The following is a 20,901-nucleotide window of genomic DNA, read 5'->3' as shown; positions in this document are numbered from 1 at the left end:
ATAAAAACTGGTATTTCCAAGGTGAGGACTTTCTGCAATATTAAAAATGTGATACTTTTTTTTTTTTTTTTTTTTTCCTCAAACAGGAAAACTAATTTAAAGATCTATTTATGTTTAAACTTCTGCTGTAGATTTTCAAGGTGAAAACCATTTTAAAAGTATGATACCTCTCAAATGTTGGGATTATCTCACTGTCTTGTGAATGTTTTTTATTGCAAAATTCTTTTTTCTTTTTATATTTGCAGATATTTTGGAAAGAATTATGGTTTAGACTTGCTCATGTTAGCAATGGACGTAGCACTTTCTCCAATGAGAACGCAAGAACTCGATCCCATGCCTTCTGATGCATCTCCCATGCTTATACACATGACTCCTACAGTGGAACGGGATGGGGAAGAGGATGTAATGAAGGAGCTTGATTCTGGCCAGCAGTATGAAAAACCTCCTCCTCTCCATACTGGGGCAGACTGGAAGATTGTTCTCCATTTGCCAGAAATTGAGACGTGGCTTCGGATGACATCTGAAAGAGTCAGGGATCTGACTTACTCCGTCCAGCAGGACTCAGAGAGCAAGCATGTGGATGTGCATCTAGTACAGCTAAAGGTAGGACAACATTTGTATTGCAGACTTTAAGTGAAGGTGGTTTCCTCTGCTACTGGCAAAGCAAACAAAAGGCCTTTTCGTGTAATGGCTGTAGCATGTCTGACAGCCTCTGTGTGAAAAGTAAATAAATCTCTTTTATGGGGATAACTGCAAGTGCATCATTCTCACATTGCTTGCAACATTATTTACTCATCACTTAGTTCGCGTTCATGCTCCATGAGCACTAACTTGCAGATGTCTACCTGGAAGTCTGCAGAAGTGCCCACAAATGTTCCCCTTGATTTTCATGGACTTTGGTTCCAAAAACTCCCAAATTCCCAAGTTCCAGGGAGCGTGGCAGCTCACTTGAAAACGAAGGTGGTTTCAGGGACAGTGGGAGAAAAGGAAGGGCTAATGTCTTGCCTTTCCGTCGTGAAAAGGTTACATTCAAGATTGAACTCAGATGGGACTACAGACAAAGTGGTAAAACGTGTAGAGTTTTTTAGGTCAGAGATTTCAAAAGATATATGAAGTAATCAGATTTGAGCGGTCACTGCTATTGAAGCAACATTTTTTTGACAATGAATACAATAAAATACTGGACTGTAAAACCTGGATTTTTCAAAAAAAAATTTTTTTTAAGGAGAAATATCAAAAATCCGCCTTACCTCAACCCAGCAAGTGAAAACAAGTCTCTTAAATCAGTACTACTCTCTTGGTCTCAGATTTAAATTTCAGTGTTAAATCTTTAAAAATTTTAAGGAAATTCAAGATAAAACTCAAATAAGTATTCTGTGGAACTGTGTGTGTGTGTGCATGGCTTGGTCTGCTGCAGCAGATTAAACATGCTTTTGAAGGCAGCAAACAACCTCCAAAAATAGCAAGCAAATGTTATCTCTCAGGCTGAGCTGTCTTCAGGGTTCTGCATTCTGAGGCCTGTTTATGCAAACATAGTTTTGCTTCATACTCAGCGCTATGGTATTTTTTGTGTTTATTTTAGGACTGGGGCTTTAGGCTATCTTAAAATATAATTCTCTGTACTCACACTAACCGTCGAGCAATTGTACAGTAACCGAATAGAGAGCTGATCTGGAGATGCTTACGCTCCAGCCATTTTTTGGAAAAATCCAGGGTAAACATTGCTAGCCTTTGATAAGGCCATGTCCAGAACATGCAATACCCTCGTAGAAACCATGTCTAAAAAAATGCTTGCCCAGGCAGACATAAACAAACCTTGCCGGCCGCTGTGCCGGCGGAGAGGGGTTTGTGGCCACAGCGGTTTCCCGCTGCGGAGCCGCCGGGGCTCCCGGGTTTGGCCACCCCGGAGCACAGGCAGAACCGATCTGTGCCCGCCTGCAAAAGGAGGCTATTCTGTCTGTCCAGCTCACCTTCGTTCAGCCACCAAAGTGTTTTATTTCCAAATGGGGTCAGTGAATGAATAGCGCTCCTTACAGTTTTTTTCTTTTTGAAGTTTATTTGTGAAGTAGGAAAAGTCGTCAGTAATTCATAAAATACTTCCCTAATGTTTTTCCCATGCGAGCAATTGCTGTATTGCCTAGGGATTGTTTGCAACGAGGAAGGGATCTGGTTAATGCAATTGTAAAAGCGGGCGGAAGAGTAACATGAAAGAATCTCAGTTATCTGGCCTGTCAGCCGGGGAGGGCTTGTCACTGAGGCTGTCAAATATTCTATATACAGATCCTGGACTCACAGGGAAGTGCTGTCTTTTTGTATATTTATACATGTGTGTGTGTCTGTACACGATCATGACTTGCATTTGAAGATATAATTATGAAATATTTATGTTTTCCAAAAAGCAAAACCAAAAAAAAAAAACTTTAAAGAAAATCTTAAGTAGCGGCAAAAAGACCAGAAAAGTGTTCACAAATACACTATGAACGCAGATCTCCTGTAGCCTGTTTGCCTTTAAAGCTCCACATAGACAAGAAAGAAATAGGATTCTGACAAAGCAAATGCTGCAGATGCTGTATTTCTTTATTTAAGAGTTTAAATTCATTTAAAATTGTTTATTCTTGTATCCACTTCCATTCTGTCACTTGATGAAAATCAGCTAAGCTAAGAACAGGGTAATTCCTGCTATGGTCAAGGCAATTGACATATTCAGAGAAAAGGAAAATGAGTTCATCGTGAATATAACGAACTAATTGCATCTGAAGCTAATTGGCATTAATAGTTTTAAATACATCATGAAAAGAGCTATCTTTAAGTTTTTTTTTTTTTTTTTTTTTTTTTTTTTGTGCACTGGAAACTAGGATGAGAGAAACAAAGCACTCTAAATATGATTTAAAAAAAACTTAGCTGTTTTTTATAATATTTTTAGTAAATAAAAATAATATAATGCAAGCACTGTATGAAAGAATATACCTGCAATATAATACTTATAAATTTAATAGAAATAAAATAATGCTATTATGAGCATTTAAAATGTCAAGAAACATTATTAGATGATGAGCCAGATGACCACAGACCTTAATTCTTCAGACTGAGTTGCAAAGTAGTGAGGTCACATCCACCTACCCTAACACCTACCACACGGAAACCTGGGCACAAATGGGACCTCAACCCAGTCTGATTTCCATACTGTGATTATAAAAGCCAGTCTCATCTTGTTCTGTGGTCAGTTTTAGCTGCTGAGGTGGAATTTTTTTTTCAGTAGACTCTTATTTTAGATGGGTGTTTTTTGTGTGTTTTTTTTTTGTTTTTAAATCTCTTGCTGTCTCTTTTGTCTAAGTTAACCTCAAAACCTTCCTTTAAAAACATAATACATAAAGCATATCAAAGCCTCCTACAAAGTCTACAAAACATCTATAATCACTAATACATTCCCTCTAGCATTCTTGTGTAGATTTCCTATTTGCTCTTTACGATGAAGGACAGGCTTATTCTGTGCTTGCACAGCAAATCCACTAAAATACTGGGATTTTGGCCTATGCCTAGGGCTAAAAGAATATGAAAAATATACATAACCTCGTGAAGATCCTCTTTCTTTGGTTTTTCTTTTATGCTCTGATAATCTTTGATAGTTCCCAAATTATTATTAAACAAATTATCTCTCTCTCTCCTTTTTTTTTTTTTTTTTTTTTTTTGAAGACCTACTCTGTATTGCTGGGTGACATCTGTCTTTGCCGCTTCTCCTTTCATCAGGCGTGCTGTTTCCTTTTGTGATTTGTTCCCTTGGGACCTGGGTGTTTGCTGCCACTCTCTTTTCTTGCTGCTTGATAAAGAGCTTTGCTAGCCACCCCGATCTTTGGAGATACTTGGTTTTCTTGCTTCTTGTGATGCTGTCTCTCAGTACTAGCCAAGCAGCTTGCGTGGGAGGCCAGTCCTGTGCTGTCCCACGGAAAATTTGCTGGAAAGCTCAGCTTCACAGGGGTACTTTGGTACACTAGATGCATGAATTGTAACTCCCCACGGTGTGGAATGCCTTGATATTAGTCAGTTATCTGGTCATTGGTCTTAACTCCAGCTGTGCTAAGGTACATTCACATCTCTGACACGTTAGGTGTAGATAATACCAATTGCAAATACTAGTTTAAGAGATTTTGCTTGTAGTAGAAGAAGGATTTAATATAAAAGCATTTCTCTCTGAACTTGTATTGTGCTAACCTGCTGAGATGCTTTCATGATCCGTTTAGAATTTCTAACCTGGATTAACTATGCTGGCTTTTATAGCCAATTTCTTTCTTGGAATCGTCTTGAGGTTTGATTTGAGTTCATATCTTGCTCCTCTGCTTTGTTTTATATTTCTTAACCCTCTCAGGAAGGTTCTAGTCTTTATTCTCACTGATTACTGCTTTCTGTCTCTTACTTGGGAAAAACAGTCATTTTGGATGATCTGGTGTAGTCCTCAGTATTTGACACGGCAGTTATCTTCTAACTCATCGTGGAGCAAAGCTCTCTTCTACCACTTTGACTAACATGTCTGAACTGACATACAAACTGACAAGCACGTCCTATACTCCGTTAGGACTACGGGAGGACAACTCTCTAGGTCATTGCAGCCGTTTATCTTTTCTCTCTTTTCATGTATGGAGACTTCTGTCATCTTTTTCCAGATTATCTTTGTCAGCCTCAAACATCTCCTGACTGAACTTTTGTCTTTCCTCCTGACTACTCACAACTATTTTTCACGAATGCTGGATAGAGCTCAAATTCCAATGCGCTGTTATTCTTTTGCTACTTCTGTTTCCACTTCTATGGGGCCACAGAATTATTAGTTGCCTTTCTTTCCATACTTAAATCCTGGATAAGAGAAGATTCTAAGGCATTATCAGAGCAAAACATTAAATGGCATTGATTTTTAATATATCTGCAGCAAGGTTTAAATTCTTCTACTTTTTTCATTCAGTTACAGATGTTTTACAAAAATGAAATGATTATGTTAAAGAAATGAGCTAAAACTTCCAAAGTACCAGAGTTGTATAGGTGTCCCTGTCCCCTCCTCTTCGGTTCAGTGGGTGCCTACTGCTTTTACTGAGTAAGGGCGGAGGGCTGGGCAGAATGCCTTCTCTAAATCCGTTTCAACTTACTTTTTTAATGTCAGTGCCAGATTTGCAAGATGCTAAAATAAATCACTCAAACTCTAGCTGAGTTGTGAGGATAATGTCAGCAAATTGTTCAGTTTCTCATCATTTGGAACTCTGACCTGTCCTTATCACAAGCTCTGAAGGGAAACCAATGCCGTTTCCTTTATGCCAGTAGCATTGCTGAAGTATCTCATCTACCACAAGTCTTCCTATAACAGGGCCTTTTTTTCTTCTCAGCGTTGGCTTGGTGGTTCTCAAAGGCTCTACGACCCAGAAGCTTGCTTCGGCACTTCTATAGCTCTTCACAGGGCAGCCCAAGCCACCCATTAACTAAGCGCACAAAGTTTTTCTAGAGTCCGAATTTCTATATCGTATGGTATCAGAGCACAAACTGGAGAGGCAGTGAGGGTCTTCATGTTACCATAACGAAACTGGTATTTTTCAAATGAGCACAGAAGATGTAGTGACAGTCTTTACAGAGGGAAGTTTGCGTGAAGCTCCTAACAGAAATGTGGAGTGCTTTCTCTTGCACTTGTGGCTTGCCACAAGAGATGCTGAAGATTTAAGCATCTTAAGAGATGCCTAAAGTGAAGATAAAACTTTGATTGGACAGGTGGACTGAAACTTTGTTCAGCTGTTTTGCTTGCTGCCAGGATATGATGCTGATATTTCAAATGAAGTGTTGCTGTGCAGATTTATGAGACTAATTATTCACAAGGAGCTGATGGGTAATAGCGACTTAAATTCACAGAGCTGTTTCTGAGAAGTTTTCTGGATTTATTTTACATCTATGGTTCGTAAGACAGATTTCTCTAATCAAAAAGATAGTTTTATATCTTCCATGTGTGAGTGCTAGTATGAGTGCCTATAAAAGTATACATTTGATTATAAGGTATCACCTGTACTTCAGCAGAGATCATCTGAGGATCAGCAGCTGCTTGTGAGAGTCTGTAGAAGTGCTGTTATTTGTGGAGAGTCTCCAGTCTTGTGAATAAATTGAGAAAAGACTCATGAAACTACCTAGAGGCAGTAGGATAGGAATTCTTTGATTTTTGGCATTATTAACATTCATATACCAAGAGGTCACCTGAAGTTGCATATGAAATAAACTTAGTTTAAAAATTACAGATCCTTTAAAGCTCATATGTGCAATGTGATATCTCTTCCTGCCCCCCCCCCCAAAAAAAAATCGTTTTTTAAGAACTTTCTTAGGCTGTCTGTAGCTTGAGAGGATGGAAAATACACAGCAAAAGCTCCTAAAATGAAAGTAGATGGTAACTGCAGGGAAAAATGTAACTACTTCTGTACTGAACCAACTAGCTAGTCTTTCACATTTGGGGTTTATTATTTCCAAGGACTCTCTTTTAATGGCACTTTGTAAGTTTTAGGCTCTCTAATCCTATAAAACCTATAAGCTTCTCTGAGCAAATTCATCTCAGAAGTTTAAGTTTGAAAGAGCTTGAACGTTTGTGTTCCCTGAGGGGGAAATGTTCTCCATAATATCAACAGGTATAAATAAAACCAAATTTGTTGAAGAACTGTTTAAAGACCATTTTCTTGAAATTTTCAGTGTCCATTGAGATTTGAAGCACTTAAAAATTGTTCAAAAGTCTTTAAACTCCTTATGAACTTCCGATATACAAAAGATACATACTTGAAAGTTTTCTAGGGGACTTTTTTTCATGAGTTTGCTAGTAACACTTGATCTTTGTTCTCTGTATAATGTATATGATATTTCTGTGTTAGATTAAATATTTAGATGGAAATATATAAAAATTATTTTGCTCTTGTACCCCAGATTTTGGATAATTTTCAAAATCCAACCTGAAATCAAACCTGATGCCAGGTCATGTGTTTGTAAAGAACTTAAACACCAAATAAATAGTGATATAACTGTAAGCCTATCATAGATTGCATCACATTTTGTGTATAGAGGTCACAAGGACCTGATATAGTCTTCATGGATTACATCTAGCTAACTACTGATGTGATGGTTGGGTTTTTTTTATAATCTGACAGCTTAACATAAGTACGTCTTAGCTGGAAATATGCTACCTAATTGACTGCAAATCAAAAATGTCTGCTTATGGAAGTATGGTGAAAGACTGGAAATTTACCTACGCAGCACATTTTTCATGGAATATATTTACATAAACATGTAAAGTAGGTTTATATTCCACTGGTATCAGTGAAAGATATATATAGTTTTTTGGGGGAGGAAGGAGCACGTTTTAGCTGAATCCTTAGTTAAATGCTAAACTTTGTTGTGCAGGTGTCCCAACATCCTCACTGGGCCAACTCCACATGCCTAAATCTATTCACTTACTTACTATCTAAATAATTGCTTATAGGATTTATCTGGGTAAAAATAGATCCACTTGAGATTGTGTAAACTGTTTGTAAGTTCTATATTTCTTGTGTTCTTCTTGTTCCTCAGATCGTCAAACTCTTCCGACTTTCATGGCATTTCTTGCTTGCTTTCACAGCATCAGTCTTGCTCAGACTGACTTTTTTAATGGAAAGATGTGATTTGTTTACCGCATTCTAACATGCTTTTACAGCAGCATAAAGACAGCACACGGCTAGTGGTACCGTCGTACTTCTTTGACCTCTATGAAGTTGATAGCTCTGATTTATTGGCAGTGTACTTCAGCTGCAGTAATGAAGAGTGGTTTCAGTAACACAGCTAATAATAGCAATTCTGGCTTTAATTCAAACTGTTCCTTCTCTCGATAGTTCCATAGGAACAGAGGTCTCAGATGTTGTGTGCAATGTCTATTTATTTTCTTAGCTTATTGCTGTAAAATATATAGATTACTTAATCTTTTGAAAAGGTTGGACCTGGATAAACTAACTTTGACAACCAAAATAGCGACATTTATCTAATCTGAGCTTGGCTAAAACTCCTCGAACGGGTAATTTACCTTGGTTCTAATTGACTTTCTGTGAGGGCTCAGGCTTCTGCAGGCTCTTAGATGTTTTTAACTTCAGGCACCTGTGTATTGCTACTGACTAGATTAGTTTCTATAAACACAGATAATCTATTTCTCTTCAGTAACCTTAAAAACAAACAGTAGCGTTAATAATTTAATTGCAAATTGTGGTCTAGTGTAGTTGTAATTATTATTGCAGCTTTCAAATAGAATTTTATACATCTGCAATGTTTTGCTAGTGAATATTGACACTTTTTAAACAAAAATTTTTAAAAACAATGGCATGTTAATGCATCACCTTTTTTTAAAAAAAGATGAATTTAAACCCTGCAACTCTCCAGGCTATCCTAAAATATCTTTTACCCTCTTCCACCAATATTGTACAGTTTCTATAGATACTATTAAGTTAAACCAATTTTCTTTATACTTTTAGAGTTTAGTAAGCAAATGTATTGATATAGCTCTTATCTATGCAAAGCCATGGCCCTTGGTCTGCATGGATGCTACGGGAGGCACAAAATGAATAAAAAAAGGAGCATACATATTTTACTGAAGATTCTGTTGGCTTGTTCTGTTGGCTATAACTGGTCATGATTTGGGGGATCAAATGAAGTTGAAGGCTGTTGGTTGGAATATAATGAGGACAAAGGAATTGTGAGGGGGTAGAAAAAAAAAAACAGAAACAATCAGAAACTCCTATCTGGTATTTTATCATTCCTGCATAGAAAAGGAAGAATTCCTCGGCTTGTCTGCTGATACGTATGCGTCAAGAGAATGAAAGCAGCTAAGAGCTGGGAAGGGCATAACTGGTAACCCCTTCAACCAGGACCTGAGTGGTTGTGGAGGAACTGGCTTGCATACTGTGTCAGGATAAATGAATAAATAAGAAACCCTGTAGTGTGTGCTGAACTTCTGTTAGTTTGGGTTTTCTTTCCAGAAGAGCAGGGAACAGACCCCAGCAAAAATGACTGGAGTGACTGTTCTTGTGACAAAAGACTGGAATAATTCTGGAAGGGTTAGAAGATACCAGTGCCAGGAACCCCTTCTGCCTCTCTTCTCGATTCATATTGCTCCTACATTATGATATGCTAATACAAGCTTCAGAAAAATGAGCCCCTGCACTCTACTAATGGCCTCTGAAGAAAGATTAGAGTAACTATTAAATTCTGCACAGATGTTAGCTATTAGGACCTTTCTTAGGCTCTATCATAATCTGATTCAAACACACAAATGCTTACTGGATATAATGAGCTTTTCAGTTTGATGAAAAATGTTGTATCTCAAATTATTGTGCATATTCATTAACCAAAACATTTGCTAGGGAGTATGTTTTGTTTGGAATACATGTATGTGATAATAGCACCTACTGATGTCAAAATTTGCTGACAAAACCTAAATTAATGCTAGATTGATGGTATGAGTAAGGTCTAGTAACGTCAACACTTTCAATTAAAAGCCATTGCTGTTGTATCCTATTTTTATTTGAAGGTGAGGATTCCAAAGGGAATTTTTATTATGGTAGCTGTGATTTTGCTGAATTATTTAAACACATTTATATAGATATACATGCACATCAGTGCCAAATAGACTCCTGGGCTTTTTGTTTCTTGAAGATTGTTTGAGATTAAATAGACCTTTGAAAGAAGGACATTATGTTTTATAACATGCATCTAGTTCTAGTTCACTGTGTGCATTATTGTATTTACAGATGTTTTCTTGCTTTACATATTTCAGAATGAAGATATTTCTTTGTGGAGGTATTTCTTATCAGTCATTACACTGGCAGAGTTTGTTGCTTTTTCACTTTACGTATGTTTTAGAGGTATCTGAAAACCATAATATGGCATAAAGGGGCAGTCAAAGACCAGGTACGGAAAACTGCACATAATGTAAGGTATTTTCTAGCTGGCCTCATTATTATTAAAAATGCCTGCAGGGTTTTTATTTCGAGAGCGCTGACAGAAGAAGCTTCAAGTTGTAAGATGACTGTCTGAAGGCCAAAAATGCCGCAAGGTTGTTTCAGGAACTCCTGTGCTTCAGGGAGAAGCGTAAGCAAGTTCCACGAGTTCTTATTTTTAAACAACTTGGGTATTTGCCTCTTGAATTGTGTTAACTTTTCCTCAGAATAAAATTCCTCTCTGTATGGTTAACTGTTAAAGAGCCTTCTGTGAGTTGATGTGATTTTTGTAAACCAATTAAAAGCTCATAGTCAACAAGCAATTAAGCACAGCAAAAGGGTTCTGTGTATTTTCCCTTGGAGAAGACAGATGAGGTGTCTGTGTATCTGTTTATACTGTTAATTGAAATGTAGCTTTTTCAGAAAAGGATATTTTTTTCTTGTCTCGTAATTCCCTGATTTGTTTGTAAGAAAGCATTGGCATGTGTATTTGTGGACATATACATGCTTGCAATAACATAAAATAAATTCAGTGCCACGATTACGATAGTATTTTTATATCCATTTATTCCTCATCCACGTCTGCTTTTTCTCTGGTTCTTCTGATTGATCTCTCCTAAAATGACTGAATGCAGCAGGTCACTGTAGTAGGTTGTTTAATCTGTTTGTATTTGTGTGCAAGATCTCTGTGCTGGCAGTTAGCCTCAAGCTGAGCTATAATTCAGTAATTAGTCTCTTATTCTACATAGGTATTGATGGCTAGTCTATGTATCTATTTAGTACAGAGGCGAAATAAAAACATTATATGACATGACAGAATACTGAATGTACTCTTTAAATGAGTAGTTCCACTGAAGCTAATTGCTTGTGTGTTTATTATTGAATCAGTTTAACCACTGGGTGCATAAAGCAGAGTTGTTGTCACCGTTTTTTGGTGTCTTTATAGTGTTAAAAGAGGTAATACCAGAAAAGTGACCACATCCTGTGCAAAGAGCTAAACAAATGCAGGAATTCGGAACCAGTTCTTGTCCTCAGGCTGGTTTCTCAGGCAGCTAAACCTGTATTTTGGGGTATGAATGGTTTGGTTGGGTTTCTGGAGGAGCCAGGAAAGACTGAATAATTAAGAGGAAAGATGGAGGGTAAATGTGAAGTGTGTTAAATCAGCCAGAAGGAGAAGGTGGAGAGCCAAGGCTGCAGATTTGTGGGGAGCTGAAATGGAAGAAGAAATTTAGCTAGCCTCAAAGAAAATTAAATTAAAAATTTAAATAAATAAAAAAAATGCTTTCTGCCCCCCAAACTGGTTACTTTGTGTAGCACCTCATGTTTACCGGCTGACGTAGAAATATAGTCCCTTTGACACCAGGTAACAAGAAGTACCCTCAAGGAAAAATGTCATATTGTAAATGGTACCATCTTTAAAGTATCCCAGTGACTCCCAGAACAGTAGAGATGGAACTGAATTAGCCTATTAACTTGCGTAGGATGAGCGAAGTCGTTCGTACACCATTCCTTCCCCTTGCATGACTGGAATTTGTCTCTATATCCCAGTACTGTGCAGCAGCTAGAAGACAAGAGTCATCAAATGCAAGTTTGTGAAAGCGATAGCCTGCTGTACCCTAAAGCTGGGTCTGAGACACTAAACTGAATGTTTTTCTTATTTGCTCTTCAGTGATTATTTGAAGGTGCATTTTTAAGAAGCAAGCAGGACTACAAACCTTTTAATTCACTCTGGGATTTTTGGTAATGCATGAATTTCACAATCTGGATGTTTAAGAACAAACATTAATTATCATGAAACTCATGATAAAATAAAGACAGGAGGAATCTTTTTATAGACAATGTAATAGGTTTTGTACAAATATGGCACCATTTACTATGCTTTGAAAGTCCTTTGTGCTTTGAAAGTTTTACTTTTTACAAACAAAAGGCTGAAGATGAGATGTCCTGAATGCTAGGCAAGGAGAACTTAGGAAAATAGGGGATTTGAAAGTAGCAGTTGATCTGGTGGATGGGTAGAGAGAACATGAGTAGCTCAGAAGTACACCAGAGCAGGTGTAAGGTTCGCATGTCGGGGACTGGAGAAGCAAGACACTTGTCAGTGCGATGTGCACAGGGACGGGGAAATGCGTAGAGCCAAGGAGCATGGACTGCGTAGATGGTTGCCCCAGTGAGGAAGGTCAAGAGCTGCGTGTGCTTGTGTAATGTTTGTATGCTTAGAAACGGAAGGAAAACTCAAGAGAAAACATTTGGTGAAGTCACTGGAAATTCTTCATACGGTGTTTATGGGGACTTTCTGAAAGTTCAAGTACCCAGCGTAACTGTCCAGACAGCATAGTTTGTTACGCACATTGATTTCCATCTCCATCACCAGCTGCAGGGACTTCACCTTTACCTATTTTTCACCTGGGCTAGCATCTTCCCTTTCAATGGATAATGTTGATACATTCATTAAATTAGCAATTCTTAGTGTGTAAATTCTTCTGAGTTCTTGTAATGATGCACACGTATATAATCTTCTCTTCAAAGAGTCGTTTATGTATCCACACTGTGAATCTCATCCAGCAGTTCAGCACAAGGGACTAATGCAGAGTTAAATAGGAAAAGTATACATGGGAAGGGAGCTGATTTTCTTTTCTCAACAGAAACATTGCACCTTGGGTTATGAATAGCATTGTTTTCAAAGAAACACAAAATATTGTCAACCGGTATTTCTTTCACACTTAAAGTAGAATAAATAAGGAAAGCTTAAACCTGTTTTTTACTGCATTGCAGTTTAAATGGTTTTGATCTTTGTCCGAGATCTGAAAGAATGGCTTCCATGACTCAAATCTCTCCTCCAGAATCTTTCTTGGACCTAACTATGAATTTAAATGAACTATAAAATCTCTTTCTGTATATCTATTCCTATTTTCTATTTCTAGTTTTTAATGCTAAGGAATAAATAGTTAGAGTATCAAGCAGTTTGAATGACAAAGATTTCATAATGAGCTCCACTGCCCTTCAAACCTCTGTCTCCAGTTTTGTAGTTACTGTATCTGGGCTTTGTGTGTGACTTTGGCTCAATTCTTGTCAGCTGATTTTTCCTTGCTAATATGTTGCCTCATATAGGGGATCTGACAAAGGTATTAAATCAGAATGACAGAACAACAAATAGCGCTTGTTTGTTGTAGAGGTTACTTGAAAATGTATTAAGGCAAAACTCAGATTATATAGGTATCTCAGAACTGCTAGGAAAGAGCTTTGTTGCCATGTAAAAGAATAGCTGAGGGGCTGTATTGGTTAAACTCAAAAATAAGTTTCTTTATATTGCTAGCTTTATTTTCTAGCCTCAGCTCTGTTTTCCTGTCCCTCCTGCTGTACCTTTTTCATTTTTTTTTCTTCTCATTTCTGTCTTTCAAAGCTTCCACCTGATTCTTCTCCCTTCTCGCTTTCTTCCTGTTTGTTCTTCTCCAAAGCGCGTTGCCGAGTCATCTCGAACTGCCACTTTAAACAGCCCTTCTTTCTTTCTTTCTTCGTCTGGACCAAAGCCACGATGTAGGGAGAGGGCAGGAGCCTGCCAGAGCACGTGTTTGAGAAACACTGGAAATGAAGGGGGGGAAGCAGGGAACGACGACGTTCCCTGCGCGTGGGCCAGACTTCCTTCTGCTGGGGTTACTTATCCTGGTTTTGTGCATCTTCTGTGACGGTAGAAGACTAAATACTTCGTTTGATTTAAAATCTTGTATGTGTTCTCTACTATGTTCAAAAAAAAAAAAAAAAAAAAAAAAAAAGCATGTATTTTAGGGTGTAGGGCTTGCAGCCACCTCCGTTTCTAGTGCGACCGTGGCATGCTCCTGCAGCAAGTCAGATAGTCCGCGATCAGCGGTGCGTTTGGCCGGCTGTGCATGTTTGGACAGCCCTGTGTTACTAGAATCCAATCTTGTTGACTTTAATGGAGATTTTGTGCTCTGTCTTGAATGTTTTCTTATTGGAGACCAAGATTCACTTGTTAAAATTGAACAGATACCATTTTTGTTTCCTTACTGCTGGAAAAATCTGGCCTTCAATAAGAAATACAATTGTTAATATTTATAGAGGCAACAAGGCAATTTCATTTTGGTAATGAAAAATGGAAACTCAGAAGCAAATATACATTAGAAATCTGTGAGTATCTCCCAACATTCTCCATTAAACTGAAATTATTGAATGCTTTGCGTCTGCTTGGTGAGGCCTCACTTCGTCAAGCTGCCCTGTGCAAGCAGACCATCTTGCAGAACCCAGCTGCAGATGGGAAGCTACCCAGGGCAGTGAGATCTACTTGCCTGGGCCAAAACGAGCAAAAATAAAATAGCTACATAAAGTCAAAACTTCTTCTGTTCTCAGTAATATAAACTAAACCAGAAAACTATACGCATTTAGGACTTAGTTTTGCAAACACATGTGTCAGTAGCTTCATGCTCATAAATAGCCCTGTTGTACATCTGAGTGGTCCCATATAGTTTGGAGTTTAAAAAAGCAAATGGGAGTGTTTGTCATATTAGTACATGTTTTTCTTTATTAAATTATTTTTATGAAGGAATAAAATATCTCTATTGCATTGTAATCCCATTAGAGAAATTCCTTTTGCAAAGTATAAGTTTTATGTCTTTTTGAATTGTAGGAAAACCTTTGTAATTTATCCTCTTGCTTCACTCTAAAAGACTGTTTTTTTTAAGAGGTAAATTATAAGTTTCAAAAGTATTGCATCTGTGTGTAACTAATTTCATTTATTATACACATTCATTTTCTGTTTGTTCCTTATTTCTATTCATATGGCATTTGTGAAAAAGCCACGCTGACTATATAAAGTCTCCTAGGAGTCTAGAATTTCTGTAAAACAGGAAGCCAAACGTGAAAACCCAGAGCCTCCGTGTAGTAGCGTTTAATAATAATATTGAGCGACTCAGCTCTTTGGAGGAGCGACGCGACGTTCGGGGTGGGGTTTCCTCCGCGGAGCTGAGCGCCGCCGGGCCGCAGCACCACCTAGAGCTCCCGGGCGCGGGAGGCATCGCCCGGCTCCTGCCCCTCGCCGGGAACCGCTGCTGATCCGCGGGGTCGCTTTGAACGCTCGCCTGAAAAGACAAATAGTAAAGGTCAAGTTTGACATAATAAGGCTTACAAAGTAAAATACTCGAAACGGTTAAGCTAACAGCTGCCAGGGAAGGGTGTGTGCATTTATGTATATATTTGTATTTATAAATATTTATGCCGGTATTGCCTTGAAGCGTTCCATTTCTGCAGTGCTTTATATGAGGAAGGAGGAGCAGCCTGGCCGTCCTGCTGATGGGAGACGGTGTTTAACCTGCGGGCAGCCCTGAAGAGGGGTACAGCTATATCCCCCAAAGTTTCTCTTCTCTCGAGATGACAGAGTTACAGCTCCAGCCGTTCTGCACGAGTCACTGCATAAACTAATCTTTTCACGGGTTTTACCCACTGGTTGTAAGTTATTTACACAGTGTGAATTAGCAACATCATGCCCAGCGTATACGTGGTGTAATTGCAGAACTGAGGGACACTTTTACCAAAGCCAACAATAAATTGGTGGTCAGACTGGGAATAAGAATGAGCTCTGTCGGTCACTAAACCACCGCTGTTATCGCCTCACCCTCCCAGGCTAATCTCTCGCTGTGCAAGACCACAGGTCTGTTACTGCTTTGTTTACCTTTCACAGTTTGATTTAATCCAAATACGATTTTATATTTTAGAGGAAGTAAGTTTTCTGGGAGCGTGGCGCTATCAATGTATAACACAGTGCATCTAGCAGGATAAAATTTTAGCATCAGGCGTACCATTATGCATCAAGTAGATCTTAATGGATTTTGTTAAGTTCCTTGAAGTTAATGGCTCTCTAAACATAGAAACAGGATAAACTCTTTTCTTCCAGAGCTACTCATGCTTTTCTTCACTACAAAAAGCAATGAAAAACACACAGGCTGAATCTAGAGCTCAAAAAAAGTTAATTATAAGAGCTGGCTCATATCCTCAAAAATCTATGTGCTCTTTTTCTCATATAGAGCCTTATAAAATTTATTCACACAACAAACAGCTGTGCACATCAAATCCTAGTAAGAAGCAATGTGAGATATGCAACAAAATAATGTACTGAATTCTCGAGTGGGATGACAGTCTATTGAAGCAATGAGAGAAGCAGGATTTCTGTATGCCGTGTTTCTCCAGAGCTCCGTTTCCTTTCTGTTACCTTGAGATGATATGTGCGTTCATTTATCTATGAAATAAAGCTGTTTGGTCTTTTGCGCAGTTCCATTTCATCATAACTCAGATGGCCTGGAAGAACAGCTGAATAACTTGATATTGAAAACTTAAAGGTCATGAATATTGGATGTAACAGCTGTTTCTATTAAAAAAAAATCGAATGATGTAATCCCATTGCCTAGAAATGTCTGGAATGTGACAGTCTCTTGGTATAAGGGAAGGAAAACCAGTTTTAACCAGCCTTTCATTTCCTAGGAAAGACCATATTTAGAGTTTTGCATGATTGAATCCTTAAGGGCAAAAGCTAAAAATGTCATTTGTCTAGCTATTTAATCTCTATGAAATATTAGAAATACAGTTTAGAAAAGGAATTTCCCTGCAGTAGCTTTACTCAGCTTTTGCTTTTTCAAAAGCATGATGAAATGGTACAGCAGAGAAGTCTGACTCTACTTAGAAACTTTCAATTACAATATATATCTCTCTGAATGTGTTGGCTCGTATTTTGTAATGATAACGCATTGAGGACTTTTAATGGGATACCAAGCATGCAAAGTGTGGATGAAATCTGTATCTTCACCTATTTTCTGTGCACTCCTTTATTAGAATAAATAGGAAGCCAACACGTGTGCATTCCAAACAGTCCCATTTAATTCCTTATTTTCTGAAAGAAAGTATCTGAAAATACAGGGAGGAACAGACTAAACTTGCAGCCTCTGCTGCCTGCGAGAGGAAGATATGCTGCGACAAAGGGACGAATGATAGATAGAGAGGAGAAAAAGTGATTTAGTTTCTCAATGACTCTCAGTTTAAATGCCAGTAATGAAAATGCCAAAGGCAGTTTTTGCTGGTATTTCACTTATGAAAAGGAGATGTTAATGTCTATACAATTCCTCTGCGCCTCAGGTGTATTTCTTCACATGTTTTTTCCCAATAAATTTAAAGCAAATACATACAATAGGACCAGCACTAGGGAAGGGTTTGCTGTTAAACTTGATTTTTAGATTAAACTATAGTGATACCCAGGCTGCAAAAACCATTAGGTTATAATTTATCTATTTTGGTTTTGATCTATCTGATTCTAACTCATGTATTTTCCTTCTTTGTCAACAGTGATATGGGGTGGTTTAGGTAAAATTTAGAGGAAATTATGAGCAATTGCATAATGAAAATTTAGGGGAAAATATGAGCAGTCTCTGCTATGAGTCTGTTAAATTCTGTTATCAATTGACTTAAACTTCATGAAGTTTGATTGCTTGTCTGCTCTGATATTTAGACCTGATTATACCACTGAAGTAGAATAAAACCATTTATTCTGATACCTTCAAAACCCAAAGTATTTTTTCCTCTGAAAACCCAGAGCAATGTAATATCAGCCACTTATCTTGATATTTGATATTATTAAAGTCCAGCGCAGAAGTCTGTGATGTCCATCCATGCGCAGCTGCACTTGAGTGAATCACTGAATATCACAGAGACAAAAGAGCTGAACTTTGGTTCAAACTCCTGCATCCCACCTAAGAACCATGGGTGCATAACAGGCTATAAAACAGGGAGATTTTTTTATGATGGATGTTGATGTCACTTACACAAGCCCCGCAGTGGCTTATAACCACCTCTGATTTCACTGAGAGAAAGCCCATTCTGGCTTTGAGAGACTTTTCCTGTCAAGTGGTGTACACAAATTTATTTGCAAAAATTTGTTAATCTATTTTTTCTAGTGGAAAAACTACATAACTGGAAAACTTGAAACTAGTATAACTTGCATGATACCCAGAGCTTGCTAAAATAGGAAAAGGTCAGATATGTTTTACATGAGAGTTGCATTATTAGTTTATGCTCTCTCTCTATATATAGAGAGAGATTAAATATATTTTTTTAATTTTATGTATGTTTTCCTCAATTGGCAATCCATAGCACGAGGGGAAAAATGCAGGCATTAAACCCTAAACAAAAGTACACCACTGGAAGCAGTTAAAATGACATTACAAGTTTGAAATGAGAAGCCTTCTTTATCTGATTTCTGAAACTTGTGTCTAAAAAAGCAAAGAACTCATTATTTTTTAAAAAAATCAAACCGATCTATTTAGTGTCTATAGGTCAACCCACGAGCGATGAAATTAGCTGTGGGTATCACTACTGAATTTTTGCACGTTTCCCAGCCTTCTAAGAGTGCTCGTATTTCAGGGAAAGCGTGTGGCTCGCTCATTAGTTCCACCTCTGAACCGTTTTCCCTAGCGTCTTCTCTCTCAGGCCTTCAGACCGTCCTGCTCAGACCACGTCCCGTTGCGGTGAGCTCCTAGGAACACAGATCTTTCAAAACACTTGCGATGAAATCGTCCAGCTCTGTTGAATCACCTAGTCCTCCTGCCGCGTAATATTTGTTTGCAAAAACGCCAGCTGATGGCTGCTGTTCTGCTTACAGCTGCTTTGCTGTGGATTTTCGTATGCGCTTTATAGCTTTACTGATCAAGCTGGTTGTCCACCTTGGTCAGCTGCTCTCCAGTAGACTACCTGCCTTCCTCGTCCAGCTCTGCTGCTCCCTTCTCGGCTGTAGCTGCCTCCTGGAACGGGTAGCACCGTCCAGGAGTAAAATACTAGATAGTAACGCAAGCAACAGGCGGAGACGAGCTTCTTGGAGTTCTCTGATGCTCAACAGGGAATGGACTTCCTGCTCTTAGACAGATATGGATTAAGTTTCAAAGGCAGCGCTGAGCCACTGATCCTTGGTTATACTTTCTCAGCAGTTTTCAAGCTGAGCCCAAAGATGCAGGAAGCTCTTGCTGATTCATAGCATTTCCTGGTGTTATGCTACTGTTGCATACGAATTAGATTTTTTTCAAGATGAATTAAAAATTTTATTTTATTTTGTGAGAAGGATATAACCCTGTTTATATCATATACATATACTTTTAAATAATAGCAGTAGTAGTTTCCTATGAAAGATACAATATTATGAATTAAGCAGAAATAGTTTGAAACCGAACTGAAATATCTCAAAGTAATTTTGGATTTTAATAATGCTTGCATAATTTTCAACTATATATTTTTTTTTAATTTGGAAAGAGCATTTCATATAAGATTTTTCTAAATGGCTTAAGTAGAACTAGGTAATATGGTGCAGGATATAATCTTGGAGCCCACACCTGGCAGCTTTGGCCAAGCCAAATGCTGCTTCAGTCCAAGGTTTCTTTCTCTTTCTCCGAAATCACTAGCCCTACTCGTCTTGTGCTAAACCCTGAAGTAAAGCACTTGCCTTACTGGCTTTCTACCTGCCATTTTTGAACAAAATACTCTTCTCCTCTTTTTAAAAAGTTGCATCTTATTTCTATAGATGCTAATGGGCTTATATATTCTAGGAATTTACCTACCATGAAAAACAGAGATCTATTTTAATGCAAATTTTGTGATTCCCAAGGTTAAAAAGGAGGCTCTCTGAAGGAGAAATATCTTTTTGATTAACTTTTTTTACAGTTGTTGAGGGCTGTGGGACTATTTGGCATTAGGAACCCGTGTTTTCATGACGCTTTCAAATAATTCTGCTTATGATGTTATATAAGAAATCTCTTATAGTCTCCCCAAAGCAGGTGATTCTGTATCCGTGATGGCAGCATTCCCGTCCGGAAGCTCAGATAGGAGAGATGTGTGTGGTGACGAGGCATGACTGTAAACCATCCCCAAGGTATACGAACGGTCCTTTCGTGCAAAACTGCAACTTGCGGTCTGTTTGGGGAGTGCCTGCTCCTTGCACTTTCAGTTCTGCTCCTTGGCATACCTCCGGCGGTCGGCTTGTTGCTCATTGATCTACTGACTTACTGCAGGAAACCGAACGCCCTCTCAAGCTTGTAGGTGATGCGATGCACTTTTAGATAGGACAAGATGCTTTTACATTGTTTTCGTCTATGTATTTCGATATTCTTTGCTTTCAAAAGTACTTTTGCCTCAAGTAAATTTGGCCATAATATCAAGGGAGCAGTTCGGTTGCGCTTTAGTGATGCGTAGGAAAGTTACTAAAAGATTTGAAACAGCATGACACTTTCTGAAGGATTTTTGCATTTACTGTCTCCTTCAAAAGAAATACTTGTATGTAAATGGTGGTGTTGCTGTGTTTTCAGAAGTGCTTATTCTGTGTTTGTGTGTGCGCACGTGTGTGTTTGCTGCACGTAGCTGGTGTACACAGCCAGTTTCTTCATATTTTCAGGAGCTTCTTGCGCTTTCCCTTGGTTTTCTGTTCCTCACAATACTACAAAGGGCGTTGACAGAGTCCAGAACGAGCTTCTGTAACGTAATCAGGAAAATCTAAACCATGTCTAGATGCAGTTCTGCTCTTGCTTAGTTTTGCAGTTACGCGTGTTTGATTACAGGTCTCAGAAGTTATATTGACATAAACTATTGTCAGTTATGGAAACACAACTGGATATAGAAGCAATAAAATTGTTGACATAATGACAAGATATTGTCATTATGGAAACTGTGTTTCCATAAAATACGGCTAAACTGAAAATTTGACACTTTTGCTCCTCGCTGGGATGAGGGTGAACGCCTGGCAGACTTATCTGCTCAATTATCTCAGATACTCCTGTGAGAAGTGGATTAGAGAAACCTAGGTCGATCAGAGGCTTGTACGGCAGCTTTTCCAAACAACTTTGCTGGATTTGTTTGGTATGACGTTCCTGTGGGCGACTGGTGGTCTAACTGTAAAAGACACTTGAAA

General features: G+C 38.3%; 1 protein-coding gene across 1 annotated transcript in view; it reads left to right on the top strand.

Annotated features, from left to right (window-relative positions):
* Positions 1–267: 267 nt before the first annotated feature.
* Positions 268–20,901, top strand: part of AKAP6 (A-kinase anchoring protein 6) — a 213,349-nt gene continuing 192,715 nt past the window's right edge. The window contains exon 1 of the mRNA XM_062576321.1: positions 268–603. Coding sequence (XP_062432305.1) covers positions 280–603 — 324 coding nt within the window. The 5' untranslated portion in view covers positions 268–279. The remainder of the gene's footprint in view (positions 604–20,901) is intronic.

This window comes from Rhea pennata, chromosome 5 (assembly GCF_028389875.1).
Source record: "Rhea pennata isolate bPtePen1 chromosome 5, bPtePen1.pri, whole genome shotgun sequence".
NCBI lineage: Eukaryota > Metazoa > Chordata > Aves > Rheiformes > Rheidae > Rhea > Rhea pennata.
The sequence above is the reverse complement of the archived record's forward strand: the minus strand, read 5'-3'. Positions and strand labels throughout refer to the sequence as shown.